Source organism: Carassius carassius, chromosome 43 (genome assembly GCF_963082965.1).
Source record: "Carassius carassius chromosome 43, fCarCar2.1, whole genome shotgun sequence".
NCBI classification, from domain to species: domain Eukaryota; kingdom Metazoa; phylum Chordata; class Actinopteri; order Cypriniformes; family Cyprinidae; genus Carassius; species Carassius carassius.
In genome coordinates, this window is record NC_081797.1 from 13,703,201 (window position 1) to 13,725,368 (window position 22,168).

The window sequence follows — 22,168 nt, forward strand, 5'->3', positions numbered from 1 at the left end:
TTTACTTACTTCATTTATTGGCAATTATGGAAATATAAATACATTTATGGGGAAAATTATGGAAATATATATAGTGTGTAGGCTTATATATATAGTACTTATATGTGTAGTGCGTATATATATATATATATATATATTCATTAATAATACATGCAATATATAAGTATATAACACAATAAATACAATTATATTAATAAAAATATTGATGCGACACACATTTCAAAAGATATATATATACTGTATATATATATGTGTGTGTGTGTGTGTGTGTGTGTATACACACACACTTCAATATGTTTAATTAATATAATTAATACATTTCCTTTATATATTTAGAATCTACAGTTCTGCTACATAATTCATTGTCTCTCCCATATTAAAATGCATTAGGCAAAAAAATACGATGTACAATTATGAAGCCATTTCAACAATGTTTATTATAAGGATCATCACACAATAACAAGGCCCTATAGAAAATGAATATAGATCAGAATTAAATCTAACACTTATTTTATTTTTTTTTAAATCTATTTATTTGTCGCAAAAACATATACTTGTTGATTGTTCTTGTTTAAGAATAACAAAATTATAAATATTCTGTTATGTATATTTATTTATTATATATATATATATTAATTATATGTGATGTTTTGTTTTTGTCACCTGCTTTAATATGTCGATCATCCACTTTAACTATATTGCCTCCTAGGTTAAATGTTGTTTTGACTTCCGAAAGCAGTTTTGTATGATAAGTGCGTGTGATTTTTCCTCATCATTTTCTCTAAAGTGCACCAGTTTTCTTCTAGTCGACGGGAAATGTGCAAATTGGATTTATGCTCAGCACATCTTTCATTAATCTAGACATAAATGATCCACTTTCTCCTCCCTTGACTCTCTCTCCCCTTGGCTGAGTGTGCTTATTATCTTTCTCTAGAAACGTCTGAATGCTTTGACCCTCACAAATGTTTTACAAGTGCAGATCACGGCTGAGCACAGCTCAGTCCGGCCCGGCTCGAGTCGTTCTGACAACCTCAGCAGAAAGTGTTCAAAGAGCAGTCGGACCGAGCCGTGAGGGAAAACCGCTCCACAATGCAAGTGAGGCATGAAGGAGCCCTTTTCCAATTTTTCACCAGCGAGAAAATTACCCGGGCAGTTTTCAAGCTTGCATATTTCTCGCTGCAGAGGAACTTGCTGTTACAGTTTGTTTTGAAATGCTCTTGACTGCTGCCCAATTTATCCTTCCACAGCGGCGGACGAGAAGTAAAAAGCGAAGCCTCTCATCCCTTTGTGAGCGAGATTGCCTTCTCAACCAAAGTTCTCAGTGAAGTCCTCCTCACACCATTAAACAAACTTCATTCTGCCTTCATTTCCCTGTGGGTGTTGTAATCTGCAGAGCTCCTCTTTGAGACCTAATTTCCCTTTAATTAAATTAGTAAGACTTCCAAAGAAATGCGCCAGAGAGGCCCTGCGGCTGGGTTTCTGTTGTCGGGCAGATAACGGCTGTGAGTGTGTCGTCTATGGAGATTGATAAAGTAATTGAAACAGTAATTGGCAACATCTTGGCTTTTATCTGTTCTGGGAGCTTGCTAAAATAAGAGCGTCTGGTTTGAAAGTGCACTTGAAAGGCCCAGTCTTACCAGCAGATCTGAAAGCATTCCTAACATCACTGAAATGTGTCCACTCTTCAGATAAACACACTTAAGATCACGTGCACACTGTAAAACAATGTAGACACTGCTACAGGAAAAAACTAAAATCCTTAAAAATATCGTAAACTTTATTATTATTATTATTATTATTATTATTATTATATTTAATATATATTTATATTACTTATTTTTAATATTTCCACTATTAATTATAAATTAGCATTTAGCATTAATATTAATATCATACATCAAATTTCTACAAGTAAATTGTGCTTGTAAAAGCAAATGTAAAAGGCATATATTTTATTTTATTGATGTACTTCAATGTAGCATATTAACAATATTTTAATTATTTCATATATATTAAATTATTAGTAATAAAGGTTTCCAGTAATTTATACTTTGTAGTATTTAGATTAGTAATTTTAATATTGTTAAATTTGATCAAATAGTTTCTTACAAGTAAACATTATAAAATATTTTATAGGAATATATATATATATATATATATATATATATATATATATATATATACAGTAAAACAATTTTGGAATTATGAATCACCTTGTGATTAGTTGTATTGAACTTTTTTTAATTTAAGGTATATTTCTTATTTTTGTTATCAGTTATGTATATTCTAGTGTTTAATATAAAATTATTAAATATTAAACATATATACTTTTCATAAGTTAAATTAATATTTTATATATTATTTTTATATTATTAATTATGGAGAAAAACATACCTACAAGAACCATTGAGTTCTTGTTTAATAATAACAAAATTGTATATATATACGTGTGTGTGTGTGTGTGTGTGTATATATATGTGTGTGTATATATATATATATATATATATATATATATATACAGTACAGACCAAAAGTTTGGAAAGTTTGGATTACTATTTTTAATGTTTTTGAAAGAAGTTTCTTCTGCTCATCAAGCCTGCATTTATTTGATCAAAAATACAGAAAAAACAGTAATATTGTGAAATATTATTACAACTTAAAATAATAGTTTTCTATTTGAATATACTTTTAAAAAAATAGTTTATTCCTGTGATGCAAAGCTGAATTTTCAGCATCATTACTCCAGCCTTCAGTGTCACATGTAACATCCAGTCTATCACATGATCATTTAGAAATCCTTCTAATATTCTGATTTATTATGAGTGTTGGAAACACTGCTGGCTGCTGTCTAATATATTTGATGAATAAAAGGTTAAAAAGAACTGCATTTATTCAAAATATAAAAAAATTCTAATAATATATATTCTAATAATATATTTTCTTTACTATCACTTTTTATCAATTTAACACATCCTCGCTGAATAAAAGTATTGATTTTATTAAAAAAAAAACATATGTATATTGTTATAACAAAATATTTATATTTTAAAAACATAGCATCTTTTTTTTTCCTTTTTTTTCTTTTTTTACTTTTTATTCATCAAAGTATCTTAAAAACGTATCACATGTTCCAAAAAAAATATTAAGCAGCAGAACTGTTTCCAACTTTGATAATGAATCATCATATTAGAATGATTTATATATATATATATATATATATATAATTTAAATATGTTTTTAAATAATTTAATAAATATTCAGTTACATTAAATCTTCAGCATAAAAGTTTCTGAAAAGTAATTTTAATATGCTGTGTTCCTTAAATAGTTTCTTACACACACAAAAATGTTTTATTCTTTTTTATTAAAGTATTTATTTGTAATTTATGTCATTTCAAATTATTAATATTTACTATTTAATATGATTATAAAATATTATTAATACCAAATTTTACCAAATCTAATTTGATCTAATCTAATATAAATATAAATATATTAAAGCTTTATTTCTATATTTTTGTCGTCACTTATATGTATCATGTGAGTGTTTGATGTTGTATATGATATTATGTAATAAATATTCATGCCGTTATTTTTAGTGTTGTTTCACTGATGCTGCTTTGTTTTTGTGCTTTGTCTATATGTTCATACTGACCATGGCTGCAGGAAAAGCAACTTATGATGAACTTTAAAGAATCCCATGGCCCTCCGTTATTCCAACTGCATATAAATACATTTTACAGACAATAATTGTGCTCTTCGTCTCATTGAACAGAGAGCTTGCCTTGCCTTCTGTCACCCCAGTCTCTAGAATGTTGGATGCTCCCCTTCAGGATACAGACTGTATATTTTGTCAAGCAGAACCGCATGGCCTTCTTCTCTGATTGAAATCACAGCCTCGGGGCTCTAACACTTCAAGAGCGCTTGGCAGCCACAGTGGGAGAAGATGCAGAAATAGACCTGACGAAACAGCCACCTTCGGACAACAATGAATTCCTGCTCTGTAAATGACAGTTTCTTGACCTACATTTATGTATGCAGTATCAATTCAGCATGCAAGTTTTATATGCAAAAACACAATTTCATAATTTAATAAATTGGCCCTAAGCCATATTTAAAAGCAGATGCCTGGCATAAGTCAACTGTGCTATATGAGATAATTGTTTACTGGCTGCATTGTGCCTTCATGCATGGGAGGATGTGTTTTTAAACTCTCAGCTTTAATCAGTCACGCATGTTAATCAGCCACAGACACGCGCTGATTGACAGCACTTCATTAACACTGAGAATTTTCGATGAAATTCTATACAGAGCATTTGCAAGACACGACTGTTCCTTTAAGAGATGCTTAGGCTCTCGGCCCCTCCCTCTCTGTGTCCCTCACAAGCCTCAGATTGGGTCTTCAGTGCATTCTGGAGAGTGGCAAGCACCACTTAAGAGTAAATATGCGAAAGGTCTCAGATTATGGCCAGACATCAAGGTTACAACGCAGTGCAGAACTTCACCTTACGGCGGAACTCTACCAGAATTCTTAAGAGCAAAAGGGTAAATGCAACATTAAATGATTTTTCAAAAACTGTTTGGCATTAATTTGTGCATGTTCCATAAAGTTGTCTTGCATTTTATTTTATTTTATTTTATTTATTTATTTAATATGTAATAGTGTATTTAATACATTATGCATTCATTATATTCATTTTATTGGTGTGTAATTAAATATGAGTTGTGCGTGTGTAATGTTTTATTTTATTTTATTTTAATTGGATTTGTAAACACATTGGGCTTTTTATTATTTCATATTTTATTATTTGTATTTTATTCGTGGGCATATTTAAATACACTTGGGTTTTATTATTATTATTATATGATTTTTATTTTTATTTTAATGTGTATATAATGTTTTAATGTTAGTTTATTTTTTTGTGTGTAATATACATTTACATATTATTTATAACTTACTTTATACATGTAAATTTTTATTTATTTTATTTTTATTCAAATTTTATGTTTAATTTAATTTAATTTAATTTAATTTAATTTAATTTAATTTAATTTAATTTAATTTAATTTAATTTAATTTAATTTAATTTAATTTAATTTAATTTAATTTAATTTAATTTATTTTGAATACGTTTGGCTGTCCGCTTGGTTGCATCCATAAACTAAATGCTGACTTGAGTTAAAAGTTCAAATAATGTTTCATTTTGACCAAACCAAGCTTGTTGGCTTTAAAGCAATCTCTAAACTCATCGTCTTTTTGCCTTGTTTGGTTACAGCTCCCTTCTCACGAAGACGGAAATATGCTTCAAAAGTAGTGACTGAGAAATTGCTGATTCTCAGCACTTTCAGCTTTGATGAATTTGCTCGATTTACAGAACAGATTTTTTTTCTTTCCTTCATGTCAACGGCCAGAGAGTATAAAGTAAATGACAGCTTGTCATTCAGTTCAGAGCTTTGGGAATCACACAAATTTTAGCAGCTAAGATTATTCGGTTTCCCTCACGTCTGTGCATGTTTTTTTATGCTGGAAAGCAACATAATGTGTCACAACTTCTTGAAGGTAAAAAATCCACAGTTCTGGGAAATATAATCAAGTGGCACGAAGTTCTGCAGCCTGAATAACATATAAAGCAACCTATAAATATGTTTATGCCGAGCCAAGAGCTTCATGATGGCACACAATCTAACTACACCACATTTGTCCAACCCTCTCAAATCAGTGCCACAAACCATCCTGGATCTTCTAGCAAACCAAAGCGAGGTGGATTAAGGAAGATCCGTTCCACTGGAGAACCAATCCCATGTCCAATCCCAGGACTGTCATCTGAGGTGCTGGAAATGCGTGTGAAGGAAGGGAGCAAGATCAGGAACCTTTTAGGTTTTGCCATGTCTCGAATTCAAGGTGACGGACACACAGCTCCAGCATCGCAGGTCGTGTTCAGCGGGATGGGACGGGCCGTGACCAAAACCATCACCTGTGCAGAGATAATGAAACGCAAGGTGCAGGGTTTACACCAGCTGTCAAAGCTCCAGTACAGGACAGTGACTGAGGTGTGGGAGAACCAGGAGAGCGGCCCGCTTCAGATGACCGTACACAGAACTCTTCCTTCCATCTGTATTCTTCTGTCCAAAGATCCGCTGGACCCACAGGAGCTGGGATACCAGCCTCCAGTCGAAATAAACACCCTCTCAGAGGAAAGCAAATTGCCAGACAGACCAAAGGGGGCTGGAAAGACAGAAAAGAGACCAGTGAGTCCTTGTTCTCATGATCTTCCCAGTCTTAAGAGAGCTGCTCTGGGACAGGAAGAAAGTCCAGCTCTGGAACCAGTGAAAAAACGTTAATATAAAAGGGAGGAATTCATATAAATGTTTTGTGTGTGTGTGTGTGTGTATTTATAACTTGCTTAACTAATTAGGCCATATCGGGATGCAACAAATGTGAAAGTATGATCTGAGTGATAAAATGCATGAGCAAGTGATTATTTAGTATTACTTCATAATAGTGTGTAATTAAATGACAATAAAATATAAATCCTAATTATTTAGGTTTGGCTATTTCTCACACTCATTCACTTCATTCTTTATTTAATTTAATTATTTATTTATTTTTACCTGCTCAATGTTTTTCATATTTTCTGTTATGCTTTTGGTTTTATCCGTGTTATTTTAGTGTAATTAGGATAATTTTATAGTTTCTATTAATATTTTTATTTTGTCCAATCTTAATTTTATTTTTAAAGCATTTAAAGAAAGTTTTTTTTTCCATTTTTATTAGTTTTCCATGTTTTTTGTCAAATATGATAGATAATATATAACCTAAAATATAATACATTTTTATAGTTACAGTCAAATAGACTTGAATTTGTTTTGATATATATATATATATATATATATATATATATATATATATATATATATATATATATATATATATATATATATTTGTTACTTTAGTACATTAAATGAAATTAGAAATGTTTTCATTGGCAGTTAAATGATATAATGAAATAAAGGCGTTATTTTTTATTTCTTTTTTTTACTTTAAATGAATGATAAAAATATTTGTATGTGTGTGTGTGTGTATAACGTTTTTTAATGATTTTTTGTTTTAGTTTTTGTTAATAATAACAATATGTTGCTATAATAACCCTATTTCCCTTTATGAAATGTAATACTGCTCCCTGCTGGTAAGAGCAAACACATGCTTGTTACTATTATCTTTAAATGAAATTCACATTTAGGGTTAGAAACTCAAAACTATGCCAGTTTTCTCGTTAACTTTTCAATAAAAAACGAAAGATTAACTTTTTTTTATCTATGTCTAGCACTAACATTTCAGTGTTAATATTTATATGATAATAATGGCACAACATTGTACTAATATTGTCTACTAATAATGCCCTAAATCATGTCATATAAATGATGGCGAACTGCTTGTGTGATTCTTGGAATAGATATGGAATAGATTTTTGATGTTTTATTTAGAAGTTTTTGTGTAATAGAGTGTTAAATATCAATTTAAATATATTAATCAATAATTGAATCAAACATTTAATAATTCATATACATAACTGTGCTCATACTGCATGCCGCTTATAGAGAATACCTGTGTATAAATTTTTATACAACACAGAAATATATATTTTGTCCTTCATGCTGTTTTATAATCATCTTTATCAGACGCCCTCTTTGCACATCACCACGAGCAGCCAGAGTCCGTCCATACGCGTTATTGGCAAGCCCCTGCGCATGCGCAGTCACATGCCAGTCGCGTGTTAGCCATAGTAGCAGGTCGGCTAGTTTAACTAGCGTCGGCAGCGCGAGCCCATCGTTCTTCAGTCCGAACTGCGCGTGAGTCCGGTGAACCGCATTATGTTCAGAGCCGCCCTTCGATTCTCAGTCTCCGGTGCTCGGAGTTTAACAAGGTCACGGCCGCAATATAAAGGTAAATAAACAATTTGCCATTAATCAACAAACCGCTGATTGAAAAACTACAATAAGGGATGGATTTAACGGAAGCACCTTGAATTTAGCCTAGCACACAAGCTAACCAAAGCCGCGCCGGTGCCTTGCAGGAAATACTATACCCCTCAAAGGATATCACACGCTACGTTATCGTCTGTATAAGAGCATTTCCATATCGCAAACCTCGTTTCCCCATTCATTTCTTAAGTATTGTGCATGTTTTCTCACGGTGTCCTTGTAATGACCCGCTAAAGTGAGGCTTGGGCCCAGCGCGAGGAGGAAACGCGCCACTCAATCTAAACACATCTCAGATTTACACATCTTTCGGTCAGGTCGACGTTTCACTGAAACCGCTAACGCTAATTTCAGTCCAGTAACGTTACATAAATACGCGGGTTTTGACAGCGTTTCAATCAGTCTGTGGGGGTTTACAAATACTCTTCTGCAGCAGTTTCATCATAAAGTGCATGACTACGTGCGCCGCGGGGTTGCATCTATGAAGAACGCGCATACATTCATATTGCGTTAATACTATCAGCCAGAATGACTTCTATGACCGTGCACTGACCTCTGAGAAAACCCACACCGCATATGCAAATGAGGTGTCATCAGTATACACTTCACTTTATGAACATACAAACATCTGGTTTGCATGTTTTTTGTTATCCGTCTCACTTTTGGAATAGCAGTTGAACTTCTTGTTATCAGATAGTTAAGCTTTATCTTAAATAATACTCCCCCCAACTGACCATGTACTAGTCAAACATAGGTCAAACAAGAGCACTGGACCAGGTCCAACTGGTACGAGGCCTGTATACAAAACTTCACTGCACTATTAAGTGTTTTTGACCAACACTGAAACACAGATGAAATTATTAGAGTCTTATAATGAGATTTATGGACGTTTTATTCCTACAGTACTTCCCGGAAGTACTTTGGCTGTGATAAAGTCAAAGTGTTTGTCTGGGTGTCATTCTCTAAGGCTGATAGTGAAAATTTTTTGCTTATAGTCTCTTCTGATGGTCTCTGGTCTTACTCTTCCACAGCTTCAGTAGCTGCTCGTTCTTATTCCCATGGCAAACAGGAGACAGATGAAGAGTTTGATGCCCGCTGGGTCACTTACTTCAACAAGCCAGACATCGATGCTTGGGAGCTGAGGAAAGGTGGGTGATGGTAGCGCTTTGACCTTGTTATTGAATCAGCAGCTGTGCATTCGAATCCTGAGCTTCTGAAGTGAGAATTTACCCTCATAAATTTATTTTAGTGGCAATACGTTTTAATTAAAATCCTCTTTAATGTGAACAGTACATTTAGTCCTGTAGTAATTTATATTTCCTGAAATGTTTTGTTTGTTGTTTGGTCCCCTTTTTTTCTGAAAATGTATATAATAAAAATAATAATATTATTATTATAGAGAATTAAGAATAGAAGAATTATAGAATAGAATAAAGAATATATATATAAAATATATAAACTTTTTTGACTTAACACTCATACTGTTTTACATTTAAATGTATTAATATTTATGTCTCTTATGTATTCTCTGTAATGCATGAATAGACAGACCGTTTCCATCAGTAACAACAGTGTTTCTGTTTGTTTTTAGTGTTTGCTAACCTGTAAAGCTGGTTTAGTTTGATCCGTTAGTATCACTTCTTCAAAAATATATGACAGTCTGTTTATCATTAATCTATAAAAATCTTTGGAACAAGGAAGTAGGTTTTCATTTGCATCAAGGAAGAAAAGTCAAGCTGACCATGGAGTAAATGCATGTCCCCTTTGTTTCATTTCAGGAATGAACACTTTGATCGGTTATGACTTAGTACCTGAGCCAAAGATCCTGGAGGCAGCCCTGAGAGCATGTCGCAGGCTAAACGATCTGGCCAGTGCCATCCGCATCCTCGAGGCAGTCAAGGTCCGTAAAACTCTCAGGGCTATAGCAGAATATTCCACAGTGACATTATTTAATTCATGTCTTGAAGCTGCATTAATAAACATGTTTTTTTTTCTGGAAAATAATAATTTAAAATTTAAATTATACTCTATTTATTATATTAATTTACACAGGACAAATCTGGCCCACATAAAGAAATCTACCCCTACGTTCTTCAAGAGCTGCGGCCTGCCCTCAGTGAGCTTGGCATCCCTACACCTGAAGAGCTTGGCATCGACAAAGCATAGACATCTGAGATTGTGGTGAGGATCAACATGCATTTATTTATTTTTTTATAAAAAAAGAACCAAATTCAACCTGTTAGCAAGTCCAAGATGTATGTTTCCTTACTTAATTTAACGTCCATTGCATTTTTTCTGTTTAACCACAGAGTCTTCCAGGAGACTGCTGCTCTTCTCTGGACTGAGTAGACCACTGTACTTGAAGTCTTTGCCTCGTGTCGTGGTGTTTGTGTTATATTTAACTGCCCTTTATTATGTTCTTTTGCTTGTAAAATATTGATGGACCTAATAAAGGGAGATTTATCTTTACTCAGTCTTGTTTTATCTGATGCCTCAGACTTTGCTTCAAACTTGTAATCATTTTTTTTAAATAAGGGTTTAAATCAAATCTAATCTTTCCAAATGGAAAACTATTTCTGTTACATGTATTGAATTGTTTTATTTGGAATTCAATAAAAAAGCGAACTATTTTACCTGTGAATTTGCGAGACTTCTGTTCGATTAACAGCTATAGGTAAGTAGAATTATAAAAGTCAAGTAAATGGCGCAACCATTTACCCTACAAACCAGTGTGTTTCTGATTTAGACTACAATAATAAATTAACATCATGAAATGGAGCAAAATAACGGACTGTTTTTGCACAGCTAAAATAACTGGAAAGCGGCCAACACCTGAAGTCTTGCACATTCAATGTAAAAATGGCCGCACCTGCTGTTAAATTAAAAATAAGGTGGACCGCGAACCGTTTTGTTTTTCTGCTCGGCACCAGCTATAATTATATAGTAAACGCTACAGCACTTTTGAACCAGTGGAGAGCGCAGCAGGAATGCGTTCAAATTAGATCATATGAAAAAGTCAAATCACAAGCAAAACATTTAAACCCGTTGCGTATGCTTCGTAAATAAATAAATACATTTTGGATTAAAACGTGTTTTCCTCATCGTACGATTAATAATTGTTAATTTCAGTTTCTTTTATAAACATGTACATGTGGCTAAGTTGGGGTCAGAATTTCCAGACTAAAATAAAAAATGCCAGTCTAATATTATATCCATGAACCAGCCACGTAAGTGTATGTTAACTCCTATCGGATTTTGTGCTATAAATATTTTACTTAGTTGCTTGCAGAGGGGAAACGTAGTAACTTGTTGCACGAGCCAGTGGGGCGGGATTTAAATGTGCGTTAATGTGCGGGGGGTTTGGCTCCGGCTGGCGGAGGAAAAGTCGAGGGGACTGTGGGAGTCCCTCAGCGCGCAGTTCGGGAGGTGAGGTCAGGCGCTTCCCCGTTTGGCTGGCCCCAGTGTCGAGTGGTTTTTCCTCTGCAAACACTGAGAGGTTTATTACCGTTCTATCGGAGGGGATATTACACGTTCGGGTGGATGCACACGGACTCGGTGCGCTGAGTAAAACACGCACGGTGGTTTATCTAGGAAAAGAGTGATGGTGGACAATTCCAGTAGCAGCAAAGCGCAAGTGGTGAGTTCCGTCCTGCTGGCACAGAGCCCTGTTGAATATATTGATAAGCTACTGTAATATTTAATCCGCACACCTCGAGTGTATAAAATATTCCGTGTACATTTACGAATATTTGATATAAACTCAATTGAGTCAGTCTTTTTTCTAATTACCTGCGTGTGAACGATCAAGCTAGCCTATTATATGTAGCGAAAATCCACATTGTACACGTCATGATTTCAAGATTCTTTTTCGATGGTACCACTCAGGCTTTTTTTATTTGTTGTTAAAGTTCCAATTCGCGTGCCGCCGGATTCGAGAAGTGTTTCCGTCAGAACGCGATACTTTTTTGCGTCGTGCGTTCGTTCTCTCTTTTAATAGCTTAATTGTTTTTGGAAGAGCGCCATACTTTTGGGCAGCCATGATTTGACTGTGAACTGAACGTCTTCTGTTATTGCGCACACTTATTAAATTGTGATTTGTCTAGTTATAAAGTAACGGCATAAATCGACTAGATTTGGCTAAATATTAATTATTTAACTAAATGAAAAGCGACACGCCGTTTTGACCGGAAATCCGGTCGTTCTCCTAGCCAGACTGTTGTGGGGGGGTCAAAGGTAGGTTGGCCTACTGGGGCAATTAGCGAGCCGCGGAATGCGACGTTAATCTTTTGGGACATAAATACTGTTAATACGAATTCAAATTCTTGTGACATTAATTCGAAATCTTATCGGCCGTGTCCGTTGTGATGATTTGCTTACACGTATTTGTTTTTCATTTAAATCAAACAAATTTGCATTCTTCCGTCATGTCGTTGTGCTTATTTGTTTACGCGTATTTGTGTTCTATTTGTATCTGATTCGAATTAAGTTCATTTTAATTCCTCAGCCACGTCGTTTAATTTTAAATGCCTGTTAGTTCAAATTAAAATAATTCAAGTTACCCCCAAAAAACGGTGGGATTGTTTTGTTTACAATTTAGTTGTGTTGCGTGAGCGGTTAAAAACGTTACATTTGGTTATTAAAAAATAATCATTTATTTATTAAAATGTATGTTTTTACCACATAATGAAAATTCTGTCCTAATATTCCCACCCTGAAATTGTTCCAAACCTGTATGATTTTATTTATTCTGCTAAATGTCAACAAACCAGGATGTTCTGAATAATGTGAGTAAACAGTTGCTGGTCCCCATTGACTATTGTAGTGTGAGGAAAACTGTTTGGTTACCCACATTCTGTAAAATATCTTTTATGTTCAGCTGAAGAAATCAATTCAGGTTTGGAACAACTTTGAGGATGAGTAAATGATGGCAAACTAGCCCTTTGAATGTTAATTATAAATTATATTACACTCCTGTTTTGGTTGAGTGTGCTGTACTTTCTTCATCTTAAATAATTATTATAAGTGGAAAAAATGGAGTTAGCTTTTTATAAAATGTGTTTACAGAATTATTTTACTTGTTTTCCATCACAATCCAGCCCAGCTTGTCTCAGGACAGCAGTTTGGCTGGTGCATTTTCCCAGGCAGCTTTCGGAGGTGCAGCTGGAGTCAAACTGGAGGCGGTTATGGAGCAGCTCCAGAGACAACAACAAGCTAAACTGGAGATGGAGCGCAAGGAGAGACACTTCAGGGAAGCCCATATTCTGTATGCCCAGCAGCTGGCTGCACAGCAAGCCATCATGGCCTCCAGAGCTCAGGGTGCCCAATTAACCCCTGATTTCTACAGCAAAAACTCCAGAGACAGAGCATTGAAAGGCGGACAAGGGCCTCAAGCTGCCAGGGGACCCATGAAAACCAGCCCTGACCAAGTACACGAGGAAGATGCCGCTGATGAGATGGACAGAGGAAGAGGGTCCGAGGGGGACGAAGAAGACGATGATGAAATGATGGATGGAGATGACGGTAGCGAAGAAGAGGAAAGTGAAGGCTTGGAGTTCCTCAGAAAGCAAAGCCTTGCGCTTCAGCAAGCATCTGTCGGAGTTCCTCCGTATGCCTTCCCCGTCTATGCCGCATCGTCAGCTGCTGCTAAAAAACATCCCGTGTCTCCGACCACTAAGGTGAAAGACGAGCCTGACGACTCTCCTACCGACCAACAATCCTTCAACACACCAAACGGACTGAATGATTGGAGTCTGGATGACTCACTCAAACAGGTTTGTGTCTATATTTCTATGACATGTCATTAATCTCAAGGGGTTTCAGTATGTCAGGCATTCGCAGGCATTGTGTTTACTCTCACTTTATCACTAATGACCTACAAAAGTGGCAGTGCAGCATATTTTCATTAATCTCTGCATGATTTAAGGAGTGCCTCATCATGCAATGGATTGTATACAGTCTTTTTTATAAAATGTGAAAACAGACTCATCCTGGCTTACTGAAACGCAATCGAAAATGTCATTTCAGAACAATTTTTTTGGACTTTGCTTTAATGAAAAGAAACCTATTTTTGCAACCATTGAAGTTTTCTGTTTTGACATTATTTACTTAAATTAAGCAGAGTTCTCCATTAATTCTCATCACCATAATGCAAAAATAATTCTTAATTTGCTATTATTATTATTATTATTATTATTATTAAATGTAAAATCTGTTATGTTATTAAATTAAAATGTTAATTAATGATGGTAGCATTTGCTATACTACCCTTAATTATAATGATAATCCCAATTTAAAGAAATAGAAGTCAAATTCCTTATTGGGCGTAAAATGTTTAATTTTTTTACCGTAATGTAGAAAACTAAATATTGCATATTTATAATGGTAGTATGTTATACTGACTTTAAATTTAGCTGATTTTAAGAAACATTTCGCATCCAGTTTCTTTGTGCACAAAAGAACTCCACATTCCTCCAAAAGTTCACAAAAGACACCGGGCCTCTGATTTTTCTCTTCTCGTTGTGTTCTGCTTCTTTCTAAAGCTATTGTCCTCCTCTTCCCTTATGGTCAATACTCTCCTGCTGTGAGCCAAGCTGTACCCTCAGACACATTCTTACGACTCTGTCAGTTCATTTCTCCATTTGTTCATCTCGAGTCTTTAGGGAATTTTGTCCTGACATAAGGCTTTTGTCCCTGGATATCCCTGAAGTGTGGCGTTCTGGCATGCGGCCCAACAGGAGTGCGCTTTCATTCTCTCTTTCTTCCTGCCGTCTCACTTTCCTCTCATTCCCCCTACCGCTGGGTGCTTCTTGAGAACGAGCTCTTGGCAGTGTGCTGTAATGCTGTCTTGGCCTGTGACCAGAGAGGCACGCTGTCAACTTGCAATACAAGAGGCAGAATGTTAGAGGCGCGTGCTGTTGGAGAGCCGCCCTGACAGTTCACACGTGGAGATTTCCCACAATTTAGGTAGTCAAAACTGATCAACTGCGCATGGGACTCTTAAATGAGCATGTTTAAAGGGACTGTCAATCTAGAAATGCAACTTCCTTCATTATTTACTCACCCTCATGTTGTTCCAAACCTGTATGAACACATAAGACGACATTTCTTGAAATGACTTCAACATTTTGTGTCCATATAATGGATGTCAATGGGGTCCAAAGTTGGACATTGGACATTTGTCAAAATATAATTTTGTGTTTGATAGAAAATAGTAATTCGTACAGATTTGATGCTATATAAGACGACTTCTAAATTCTCATGTTTGGGGGATGTAATTTTCGTAAACGCAAATTCGTAATCACGATAGAATGAAGCCTTCTTTCAGAAGACCGTCTCTGTGGGTTTAATATGGAGAGAGACATTTCCCTGTAGTGCTGTCATCCATTTTAGCTGCCTCAGGTTTGAGCTCTTTGTTTTCTCAGCTGCGCTTGAGTGATCGATCAATCAGGGCAAAATGGATTGCTCTAATTTCGTACGCTCACTCTTATGGCTTCCTTTAGCGCTTTATTTTGCATGCTTTCAATCAAAGCCCATTTACCATACTTGTGTTGAATAATACCCAATCTCGAAACCCCCAAAGCGCCGTTTAGCAGTGCATCCGTTTTATTCCGTAAGTGTTGCTTTCTTCGATGTTGTGACCGTGTGTTTTTACACAAAACATCTAACGTGGTTTTATCAACTGTTACTGACATCAAACATGTTCAGAGCTGTTTTATGTGCGGTAGATCAGAAACTACAAGCAAAAAAGTCTGTAAACCTATGGTGATGTTTGGGAAGGTTGTGTGTTGACAGGCAGGTGTGTGATGTTTTCATCACACACATGTCATTATATGTGTATTTATAGAGGGTGATGGTCTGAGGACTTGTATACTGCTTTTCAAATATAGGCTTGTCCAAGTGTATTGGAGACAATGGGATATTCAGTGTTCTGAAAAGGCTGACGGTTGGACTTATACCTCATTACTAAGAGGAAACGGTTTAGTGAATGAGCTTTATAGAGTCACTTCATGGTGAGTGTATTTTAGGGGGTGATTTTCCAAAAAATTGGTCAAGAAAATACCCAGGTTGCTCCAAAATCAAAAGGAAAAATATAACGTTGTATACGTGGACCGCAAAACCAGGCATAAGGGTCCTGTTTTTTTTTTTTGAGATTTATACATCATCTGGCAGTTGATTAAATAAGCTCTCCATTGATGTATTGTTTGTTAGGATCAGACAGTATTTGGTCCGGATACATCTATTTGGGATCTACATTCTATCATCTACATTCTATCTGGAATCTGAGGGTGCAAAAAAATCTATTGAGAATGAATGAATAAAAGAATAAGTTATTGAGAAAATTGCATTTAAATTGGTCCAAATTAAGTTCTTAGCAATGCAAAATTAAGGTTTGATATATTTATGGTAGGAAATGTACAAAATATCTTCATGGAACATGATCTTTACTTAATATCATAATGATTTTTGGCATAAAAGAAAAAACTATAATTTTGCCCCATACAATGTATTATTGGCTATTGCTACAAATACATCTTTGCTACTTATGACTGGTTTTGTGCTCCAGGGTCACATATTGCTTTAAGAAAATAAATCATGTTTTAACACGTATTTTTATCTTTTTTTGCATTATTTAAAAAATTTCACATGATTTCTATGAAAATTAAGCACAATTCTCCCTTAATTCACATTACTGTCAGACAAAAAATAAATAAATACAATGTAAAATGTGTATATATAGATAGATAAATAGTCATCTTTATTACTGTAAAAAAAAAAGTTATTAAATTAAAACAAAGTATAATGGTAGAATTTTACTGCCTTTATGCTGATTAATGGAAACAAATATTACTTATGCGGTAAAGAGAATCGACATTGGGAAAAAAATGAAAGTAAAATATCAGGTGTGCAATAGTAATGAAAATTAAAGGGTGAAATGTGCTAAACTGTTCTAAAAGTAATTATTGCTCCTGCATGTGCTAATTGTCTCTATGAGGTGTCATTTCTTTTTTCGTTTTTTACATGTTTTGTGAGAAAATAAAATAAATAATAAAAATGTAAATAAAAATGTTATATTTTTATTTTTAGTATTTTTGGTTGAATTTGAATGCACAAAAACAAAAACAGGATTCTTTAAGCAAGGTTTTACAGCTTGAGGGGCTTCAATCCCACCCCACCCTCTTTCTATTTTTTTTTGTTTTTTTTTTGGTCCCACCCGTCTTTATTTCTGTCCTTTAGTATTTAATGATGCTCTCTGTGGTAACAGTATCAGATTGCAGGGTGGGGGGGGGGGGGTGTGAAGAGACTGGTTTGATGGCACTGACTGCACAAAAGAGAACAGATGCCACAAATGGCTTTTTTTTTAATGATGAGGGTTGGGGGTTGTCTTTTTAAAGCTTTTCACACTTTAAATGTGTAAGTCTCAGTCAATCAGTAAACACCTTTGGTAAAAGCGCAGTAATCGGGTGTAAAGTTGTAAAGTGTTTACTCATAATCTTAGCGAACGGGGGAATTACTTGGCAGTGTGCAGATAAAGGACGTTCACGCCAGCTTTGTTTAGAATCTCCAAGGAGAAGGACTTTTCAGGGAGGCCCATGGATGGGGATGTTTGGCTAGGGAACATTATTTCTACTTCCTGTGCTTGAAAAGTTGAGTTTTGGGTTTTTGCTGCTTTGTTTTCCAGGTTTACTAGTGTTGAATTCAATAAATCATCTCTCAAGTCAATGAGGAGGTCAAATGGCCGCCATTAAACTTTTCATTGAACACGTGGCTGAGGCCAGTCCAGATAGCTCGGCGCCCTTTAAACCTAGCATTTTTAGCGGTAGCTGACACAATGCCCTTTTTAGGGAGCTCGGCATGGTAATCTAGGGTGATTAATGGAGTTTTAATCAGTCTCCGTTGACGTCGGTGCATGCATGTGCCTTGTGTTACGGCCTCCCATTTGGCGAGTATGATGACCTTTGAAGCCTCCCATTGCATTTCTGCCACACTCTTTAAAAATAAAGGTTCTTTTTTTGGCATTAATGGTTTCATGAAGAATCATACATTATTAAAAATAAAGGTTCCAAAAATGTATTATCATAGTGATTCCACAAAAGAACCTTTTGTGGAATGGAAAGGTTCCATGGATGTTAAAGGCTCTTCATTGATCTGTTGATGTCAATAAAGGACTTTTATTTTTAAAGTGAACAATCTTTGGATTGCACGAAAGGTTCTTATGTAAAATGTTATTTAGATGTTTAAGAAAAATTTTTATTTTAAGAACTGTTCACTGAAAGGTTTTTTGAAGATCCAAAAATAGTTCTTCTAAGGCTGTGAAAACCTTGTGTACCCAACATGGATTGAGTTATATTGTCTTCTTTACATTTGCTATGTCAAAAGTCATGTGTACGAATAAACAAAGACAAAAGTGCTTTCGATGGCACACTCTTAATGTTCTCCCTTCCCCCAAAAGACCTTGTTTCTAAACAAACAACAGGAAATTTGTCCTTGGGTTCGGGAGCAATCTTGTTTGTCAAACTCTTTTGCATTATTTAACTGTCAGCATCACCTTGACAACATTTCACCCCCATGCCAACGATACACTCCAGCCGGTAGCAATCAATTCTTATTATATCAGGGTTTGCTGTGGCAGTGGAATGATTTTCCATATAAATTATCAATGACCCGACGGCCTCACATTTGTATGTTCGCTCCAAATGTTAGCACGACATCTGGTGCGTATTATTAGCTTATTTCTCTTGAACGTTATGGGTGTTAATGAGCTAGCGAGGTATGTCAGTCTTTCTCTGGTAGCTTTGACAGTGCTTGGTGGTCCATCTTGATGGAGAAGTTTCAGTCGGATGACTCTCCTGGGTCCTATGATGATCTGATCGCTGGCGTCAGCTCGAAGTGCAGCCCATCTGTGCGATAGATCAGCGCAGATTCAATTAGTGTTGGTCTTTGCTCTTAAGAATATCATCTCGACAGGCCAATTCCATGATAAACCATTGTTTATTTGAGTTGCGAGCTGTCAGATGGATGTTTTATATCCTTGTTTTGGTGCCACTTCGCCCTTCCTGTTTTCAGCGCAGTGTGAACTATCTGGTCGAGTGGTAACTCTAACCCTTGAATAGGAGGCATTTGATAGTAAAAATCTTTAAAGGCCAGAGGCAAGAATGTGAGGTTGGTGAGGGGCTGGCGTCTGAGTCTAGTTTGTCCAGCCCCACCCAAAGGAAACATTCCAAGTGGAATTAGAGTTTCTTTTCTACAAATGGTGAGAATTCCCATTAGGGGCCTGTGCATAAAGGGAGAATAGAGGGAGTGTCTTCATCGTAGCCGTCCTATGATTTGTGACCGTTTCTAGTCCATTTCACCAAATGTAACAGAAGCAAGTAATGAAGGGGGGAATGGTAATCAACCAGAAAGGTATATGGGGAAGGGGAGGGGTGTTTTCTTATTTGTCCGTCCATTTCCTATCCCTCTTAACTAGTGTAGAATATTTGCCCCCCCCTAAAAACCTGTCCCGACTCGCCGGAGGTTTTCACAGCCTTCGTTTTATATATATCACAGCCAAAAGAGGCTTAGGGCTTTATCATCACACAGTATCTATTTATCAGTGTCACTAGAATGTGGAATTTCAAGCACACCTAGGAAGAAATCAAGTGCTAAAAAATGCATACCTACCCATAATCCAGCGGGGTTAAAAGTGAGATTTTTGTTATCAATAACATGTTTAAATATTGGTTAAACGTATATTTTGGGCTATCAGTAACATATTGTTATTTTTTATGTTTTGTTGTTCTTGTTAATTTTATCATTTGTATTTTTATAACTTGACCATCACTATTTATTTTTTTATTTATCTATTTATTTACGCATTTAATTTTGGTAAATTTTAGCACTTTTTTAATTTATTTTTTATAGCCCCTTGTTTATTTTGTTAGATTTTTTTTGTTTTCAGTTTTATTTTTGTTCTTGGTTTCATTGTGTCCTTTGTGTCTTTTTGTTTTGTTTGAAAATTCAGTCTCTACAAGCGTTTTTAATAGTGGTGGGCATTGATTAATTTTTTTATTCTAGATTAATCTCACTGTAATCTTGGAATTAATCTAGATTAAAATGGCTCATTTGAATTCTGCCAAAGGCATTCAGAATATGTGTGCTACCCAAATAAAATAATGACTAAAAGTAAGTCTTTGACAACGGGTTTCTCAAGTCAGATGGTGCATTAGACAAGAAGCTCATCTCCTGTTTCCAAAATGCATCACAAGGGGCTTTCTCAAGTGCTTGAGAAAGCTGTAAACTAATTCCACATTGCACAAGGTGCAAACAACCTTAAGCCTGTTTCACACATACTCCGTCTGCAGTGCGTATGCGGTTCGTATTTTTTTTACTCACCCATGTTAACTAGTGCTGCAACGACGCGTCGACGTCATCGATTACGTCAACTACAAAAATATGTTGACGTGCGTGAAATGCGTCGACGCGTCACAGTGTTTACATTTTCGCGTAATGGCAGCTTCTGCTCCTGGGAATGGAGAAAGTTGCATTCTATCACAAAAACAGAGACCACGGTTATCAAAAGTATGGGAATACTATAAACAGAGGCCAAATAAAATGGTCCTTTGTTCCATTTGCAAAACTGATATGGTGCATGACGGCAGAACAACTGCGATGCACGAGCACCTCAGAGGAAAACATTCTGGCGCTCTCCAGTGTTACAGTTTAACTGGTTACAGTGTTATCTGTGACCAACTTCCTGGTTCAGGTCTCTGCTGCAGATGTGATGGAACGACTGCAGCAGATTCGGCGATTCTAAAAGCACTGATGTGATTTATTATTAAGTGTCTCATAAACGCATACTTGCTCATTGCATGATTCTGATATTCTTGTAAAGATTAAAAGGGTATGATTCGAGCCCGACCGATATGGATTTTTGGGGGCCGATGCCGATATTAACTCGAAAAGAGCCGATTTATAAGCCGATATTTTGATTTTAAAAATAATCTGGATATTAGACCCATTTCCTATAAACTGCACTTACACAACATTCAATAGCAAAATATCTGCCTGTTCTATGTATGTGGGCTGTATAAACCATTTTCCAGAATGGACTATGTTAAAAAAAAAAGCTTTAGATTACGGTCTCAATGACTAAACAATTGCACATCAAAAGTATATATTTTTTAATGATCAAAAAACAGTCTGGTTTTAAACATTTAACACTTTTACTTTCTTCCAGTTGAAGCTGGTTTTAACAGTCTGTGTGTGTACTGTAAATAAATTATAATACTAAAGTTAAAGTATTTGCAGAAGTAGTCCCACACTTTGCTGCTACAGCATTCACCTTTTTTCAGCCATCTGTAGGCAGAAAGAGAGACAGAGAAAGAATAAGCATGTGTATTAATAATATCACCATGTATTATTACTCATGTCATCATTAGAATTATAATAATAATAAACTTGGATATCCTACATAGGCAAAAATGAGAAATATATATATTTTTTTTATTTGTCAAGCAATAGGTATTACCTACTTATATTTAACAATATTATTTCAACATTTTCCTGTTATGTCTGTAAAGCTGCTTTGAAACAATATGTAAAAAAAAAAAAAAAAAAAAGCAGCTTGTTCAGCTCACATTTATTTACATGTCCCCTCTGGTTTAATCATTTCTGACGCACGTACTGTAGTTAGTGTAACTACACTATATTTGCTCTCACAGAACATGGTCTTGCCTACTATTACCGGAAGATTACGGAATCAATTCGAAGTTGAATGGTTAACGTTAGTGTCATGAACACACCGCTGTCAATTTTGAGAAGAACCACCTTCAAACAAGTTAATAGCAAGCATTTAAGGGGCCTGCTAAAAATGAAGCTATTAGCGTTAGAGTAACGTAACCAGCCTGAATTCACCAAATTGTTTTCTGGACCTGAGGGTAGCCTCTTCTTCCTTGCTTCTCTCTTAATTCTCATCAGCAGGACTAGCGCTATCGCTCGCTTCTTACAACGGGACAGATACATGTTTGCTGCTGACCGAAAGGAGGAGGAACAGATTATGAAAGAGCTCCCGCTAAACGTTTTTAAAACTCCGCCTACACCATAGCGCAGCGCAAATCGCGTTGTATCTGAAGGGCAACGCAGAACCCAGCGGCAAGCGCCGTGCATTCCGCGTCCTGTGTGAAAGGCCCAATTACGCAGTCATTATGTGG

General features: G+C 35.6%; 3 protein-coding genes across 3 annotated transcripts in view; all 3 read left to right on the plus strand.

Annotated features, from left to right (window-relative positions):
• The first annotated feature begins 4,385 nt into the window (after positions 1–4,385).
• Positions 4,386–6,603, plus strand: rpp25a (ribonuclease P and MRP subunit p25, a). The gene is made up of 2 exons (XM_059536243.1): positions 4,386–4,544; positions 5,276–6,603. The coding sequence occupies exon 2, from the start codon at positions 5,643–5,645 to the stop codon at positions 6,339–6,341; it is 699 nt and encodes a 232-aa protein (XP_059392226.1). The 5' UTR covers positions 4,386–4,544; positions 5,276–5,642; the 3' UTR covers positions 6,342–6,603.
• Positions 6,604–7,783: 1,180 nt separating this feature from the next.
• On the plus strand, positions 7,784–10,448 carry LOC132125445 (cytochrome c oxidase subunit 5A, mitochondrial). The gene is made up of 5 exons (XM_059536880.1): positions 7,784–7,944; positions 9,011–9,127; positions 9,758–9,879; positions 10,032–10,160; positions 10,299–10,448. The coding sequence occupies exons 1-4, from the start codon at positions 7,872–7,874 to the stop codon at positions 10,143–10,145; spliced, it is 426 nt and encodes a 141-aa protein (XP_059392863.1). The 5' UTR covers positions 7,784–7,871; the 3' UTR covers positions 10,146–10,160; positions 10,299–10,448.
• An 872-nt stretch (positions 10,449–11,320) lies between these two features.
• The window catches only part of LOC132125446 (AT-rich interactive domain-containing protein 3B-like), a 34,753-nt gene continuing 23,905 nt past the window's right edge, over positions 11,321–22,168 (plus strand). Inside the window, exons 1-2 of the mRNA XM_059536881.1 lie at positions 11,321–11,616; positions 13,076–13,750. Coding sequence (XP_059392864.1) covers positions 11,581–11,616; positions 13,076–13,750 — 711 coding nt within the window. The 5' untranslated portion in view covers positions 11,321–11,580. The remainder of the gene's footprint in view (positions 11,617–13,075; positions 13,751–22,168) is intronic.